The following is a 5,077-nucleotide window of genomic DNA, read 5'->3' as shown; positions in this document are numbered from 1 at the left end:
GGAGCCAGGCTCGGCCCACGGGGACCCAGCCAGGCGGGGTGGGGTTGGGAGGCTCCGTGGGGTAGAACTATCCGGAGGAGGCGTGAGCGGGGCGGGGGCAGGGTCATCCCTCGGAAGGCGTGGCCAAAGCGGCGCGCGTGCAAGGGCGCGGTCGGCTCCCGAACTCCGGAAGGGGCAGGATTGTTGGGGTCACCCGCCTCCGGGTCCCAGGCTTTGGGTCCATGGTCAGATCGCGGCCGCGTTGGCCTCTCTCAGGGCGCTCGCCAACTTGTTGTTGCTGTCCTGCAGCGCGAAGAACTCGGCCTCCCACTGCACCTCGCCCACGGAGCCCTCGGACAGCATCTTCTTGAGCCGCTCTCGCTCGGCGGGGCCAGGGGCTTCCGCGCTCTGGCTGCGGAACAGCTTCTCGTCGCTGGGGGGACCATTGGTGCTGATGAGGGGGCTCGGGGGCACCTAAGGGTGTGGACAGAAGCGGGGTCACGAGAGGGGGGGTGTCAGTCAAGACCGGTTAGAAGATCATGGTTAGGCTCAGGGCTGATGTTACTGAGGTCTTGACTGAGAGCAGGCGCCCTTCCCCTCTCACCCATCCTCCATGGTTCCCCGTGGCCCCCCTGGACCAAAGTTCTGGGCTCTGGCCCCCAACCTTGCCTGCCTGAGCTCTCACCAATCCCCAGCAGCAAACCTGCTGCAGGTCAGTCTAACCCCAGAGATGCTCGAAATCTGCCCTGGGGGGCATGGGGAGCAACCTGAAACCTTAGGAACAGGACCCCTCTGGGGCCAGATTTCAACATCCATTTCAGGAAGCCCTCTCCACCAAGCTGAATTTGTTATGAATTCACCTCAGGAGCCCTGAGGGCAGGGGCCAGCCTGCCTTTTCATCTCTGTAACCCCAGTCCAGCCTTGGGCCTGGCACACAGTAGGTGGTTAATAAATTACACAGTCAATTCATGGGGGAAACTGCCTGGGAACAGCTCTTTACTCCACCCCCTCAGCCATCTCAACTTCCAGGAGGCCACATTCCCCCTGACATGCTCCATGGCACCCACACTCCTCCTCCGTGGCCCCTGCCATAATTTGTGAGCATCTGGTTCTGGGCACCAGCACATCACAACGCAGGAACCCTAACCCCACCCCCTCCCCAATATCGCTGGGCAGGCATGGGACAGGGTGTACTGACCTGATGAGTGGAGAGCCCCAGGGCTGGACTGGTGAGCTCCCCGCCATCCTGAGATTTCTCCCTCGCCAGCCTCGCTGCTTCCTTCACTTCCTGGAACTTCTCAGCAAACTGAGGAGGGGGGACAGAAACAGTCAGTCAACAAACCCCTGGCCCCCTCCCCTGGGGCCCCAGCCAGGACCATCCCTGTCACTTACAAAGGGAACTCTGCAGCCCTTCATCTCATGAACCAGGAACGTGGAAGAAGGCTTGGAAAATGATGTCCCAAAGGGCAGAGTGAGCTTGAGAGCAGGGGGTGGGATGTTCATGGGGGAGGCTTACATTGAGCCCCCTGAGAAAGGAATCGCCTTTCCCTCTCCATCGAGCTTATTTCAGCAAGGAGAGCCTCAGGTGGGTGCTGATCTGTCTTTAATGCGTGGAACACATGCAAATATCCTTGTATGACAAAGAGAAAGCAGGTCTTGGGACCTCAGCCCTAGCCAGTGAGAAAGGGACTGTCCTGTTCTCATTTTTGTTATATTAATTTTTGTTTGTTTTTTAAGATCTGTTTTTATTGATTTCAGAGCCTGCAACCCAGGCATGTGCTCTTGACCGGAATTGAAGGCCGGCGCTTTATCCACTAAGCCAAACCGGCTAGGGCAGCTTGAAAATACTTTTTAAAGGAAATATTTAGCACAGGCTGGTTTGGCTCAGTAGATAGAGCATCAGCTTGGGGATTGAAGGGTCCCAGGTTCGATACTGGTTGGGGGCACATGCTCAGGTTGCTGGCTCAATCCTCAGTGTGGGGCATGCAGGAGGCAGCCCATCAACAATTCTCTGTCATCATTGATGTTTCTATCTTTGTCCATTTCCCTTCCTCTCTGAAATCAATAAAAATATATTTTAAAAAATAAAAGAAAAGAAATATTTACAGTTATACAGCCACTTGATTTGTGCAAAGGGGCTGGCGCAACTCACTGGGGGCAAATGGTCTTTTCAAAAATGGCCCAAGATCGCTGCGCCAGTGTGGGTCAGTGGTTGAGCGTTGACCTATGGATTCCAGGTCAGGGCACATGCCTGGGTTGTGGACTCAATCCCCAGTAGGGGGTGTGCAAGAGGCAGCGGTGTTTCTGTTCTCCCCTCTCTCTTCCTCTCTGTAAAAATAAATAAATAAAATATATATATTTTAAAATGACCCAAGATCAACTGGATACTACTGTGGGAATAAATACTCCTACCATACACTACCCACAGAAGTAAATTCAAGACCTAAATATGAAAGGAAAACAAAAGCTAATAGAAGAAAATTGTCATGCTCTCAGCGGGACTCAGAGAGCACAAACCAACCATCCAGGGAAACAATGGATAAAACAACACTGACGTCTAAAGACAGCAGAGGGTGGAGGGCAGGGATGATACAGTGCTAGTGAGTGTGGGGAAGCACCCAGCCCATTCCTGGAACCCAGAGAGGGGCAAGGTGTGTTGCAATTGGAGGTGTCCTGCAGAGCTGGGATGTGAAGCAGGGAAAAGGGAAGGGCTTCTGGCTTTTCCACTTCTGCAGCTGGAAAGGTGGAGGCCCAGCACCTGACCAGGGGCCCCAGTGCACCCAAGAGAGGACACAGTCCCAGCCCTGTCCCTCCCACCATGTACCCTTGAGGCCCACCTGGGTCAGATGCTGTTCAGAAGCAAAGCCAAGGCCGTAGACAGTGTTAGCACGACTGTCTGCCCATTGCCCGAACTTCTGGGAGGTTTTGGTGAAAGTCATGTTGGGGGTGACAGTACTATTGATAATGGCCTGGGGAAAGGAGAGGAAGGTTCAAGGTCAATGGAACTGTTAAATAATGAACATGAGAGCAACTAGGGTATCACTTTATATGAGTGCCTCCGAGGTCCTTGTCGGAGCCATGTCACAACGAAGAGGCTGGGGCCCAGAAAGGGTCAGGGCTCCTCTAGACCTGTCCCTGGGCACACAGCAAGGTACCAACCAGATCCAGACCCACCACCCCAACCAGGCCCTGCCAGCACCTTGGCACCCCCAATGCTGATGATTCGGTAGACATTTCTGGTGGCATCATAGAAGTAGGAGACAGTGAGTGCGTGCTTGCCCGCAGGGATCCAGTTCCGCTTGGTAGCTGGGTCGATCTGGAACACATGTGCCCTGGTGCTGAAGATGGGCTGCTCCCTGCATGGGGAGAGGGTGCTCAGTGGGGACTAGGCACCCCCCAGAGGGCTCAGGGCCAAGCCGGTGGAGGCAGCGGCTCACCTGGCTGTGGACATTGGTCAGGCTGGGCTAGGTGGGCTCCAAGGGGCAGCCAGAGAGGTGGCAGGAGCTGCTGGTTCGACCTCTGGGGTAGAAACGACTTGTGAGTGTCCCCCCAGGACAGGCTGAGGGAGGCCAAGCAGGTCCAACCTCAGGACTCACCACCAGGTGCACCATTCATGGAATTTCAACCAAAAAGGTGAGAGAATCAGTAGATCACTGAGATCAAGGAGACCCTGCCTCTCTCCACCTGGAGAAGCTCCGACAACACCCTGGGCAAGAGATGGCTCTCCGAGAGGAGTCCGAGAGGTGCCCCTGACATCTCAGCATAAACCTAGCCTCATCTGGGTTATTAAAACCGTGGTGAAGCAGCCTCAGTCTCAGGGTGGGTTGAGGAGGCCGAAGCCAGCTCCCCTTCAGTACTTCCCACACATTCACCTATCGCTCCTCAAGCCAGAGCCTCCAGCAAAGCCTGGCATCACCAGGTGCTACTGGGAGACCAATCCCCACTGGCCTCCCAGAGCACAGACTCGGGGTCAAAGTCCAATCAGGGAGCGCCCCCATCCTTGTCAAAAAGACAAGATGCAGCCAAACAGGACCGCCCTGGTACCCACTACCAGATCTCCCATCACCACTCACTCCCAATACCAAGGGGGCTGAGTGGAACCAAGGTTGAATATGGGCTCCCCACACGCCTCTCTCTAGCCACCACCCCACAGAAGCCAGGAATAGCTGCGGGGGGCAGGGAGATGGGGGGATTTTTTGACCCTCCCCTTACCCCTCAAACTTGCATCCAGAGTATCTGCAGGGGACTCAGGAGGAACCTGGGGGAGGGGAGGCAAGTTGGGGGAAGGGACGCCCGGGCTTAGTGGTCTCCGTGGTCAAGGGGGACTGCACCCCCACCCGAGTCCTGGGCAGCTGCTGTCCTGGTCACGGGGTCTGAAACCCGAGCCCCTGGTGGGGGAGGGGCGACAGCTCCGGCCGAGGTTGGGGGCAGTCCTGGGTCAGGCTGGGGCTCCGGGGTCCCAGGAACTCCGGCCCTTCCGGACGGGGCGCTCCTGCCGTGACTTGCGCGTTTGGGAAAAGTTACTCACCAACTAGTCATGCCCCTCACGCCGCGGGCCGCGAGGCGCCCGGAGGGGGCCCGACCCCGCCCGGTGCCCGGGATCCTTAATCGCTTGTGCGGGCGAAGCCCACCCAGGTGCCCCGGTCCGGGATCCTGACAGTCAGGATCGAGTCCCCACACGCGTCAGGAATGGGGCGCCCAGTGCGCGCCGCAACTTCGGGATATGCGGTCCCCAACCTTGGGACTCCAAGATCCCCGTGACGACCCGGATCCGGGTCCAGAACTTCGGGACCATATTATCTGCCTCCTCCAACCCCAGGCCCATAACTTCGGGGATCCTCCGCCCCGCCCGGATTCTTGAACTTTGGGGACCCTCTGCCCCCTTCCATGCCCAGGTCCAGAATCTCGGGGTCCCTTCGCGCCCTCCCCAGGTCTGGAACTTCGGAGACACCTTCGCAGCCTCCTGCGAGGCGGGGCGAGAAACTTTGGGCAGCTCTCACTGTCCCCTTCCCGACCCGAGCTACGGAACTTGGGGCCCTGAGCCCCCGCAAGACCGGGTGCTTCGGAGCTTCCCGGACCGCCCTCAGCCTCCGTATCC

General features: G+C 57.6%; 1 protein-coding gene across 3 annotated transcripts in view; it reads right to left on the bottom strand.

Annotated features, from left to right (window-relative positions):
• HOMER3 (homer scaffolding protein 3) overlaps positions 1-3,504 on the bottom strand; it is a 5,760-nt gene extending 2,256 nt beyond the window's left edge. For 2 of the 3 annotated variants that reach the window (XM_015557728.1, XM_015557729.1), the window contains exons 1-5: positions 3,417-3,504; positions 3,179-3,335; positions 2,817-2,948; positions 1,178-1,285; positions 247-453 (exon numbers count right to left, since the gene is read on the bottom strand). In XM_015557728.1, coding sequence (XP_015413214.1) covers positions 247-453; positions 1,178-1,285; positions 2,817-2,948; positions 3,179-3,335; positions 3,417-3,430 — 618 coding nt within the window. In that variant the 5' untranslated portion in view covers positions 3,431-3,504. The remainder of the gene's footprint in view (positions 1-246; positions 454-1,177; positions 1,286-2,816; positions 2,949-3,178; positions 3,336-3,416) is intronic. The other variant, XM_015557730.1, reaches the window with a different exon arrangement.
• Between the last annotated feature and the right edge of the window lie 1,573 nt (positions 3,505-5,077).

The sequence above is a fragment of the Myotis davidii genome, unplaced genomic scaffold (genome assembly GCF_000327345.1).
Source record: "Myotis davidii unplaced genomic scaffold, ASM32734v1 scaffold448, whole genome shotgun sequence".
Taxonomy (NCBI): domain Eukaryota; kingdom Metazoa; phylum Chordata; class Mammalia; order Chiroptera; family Vespertilionidae; genus Myotis; species Myotis davidii.
Note: the sequence above shows the minus strand (reverse complement) of the source record. Positions and strands in the feature narration are given on the sequence as shown.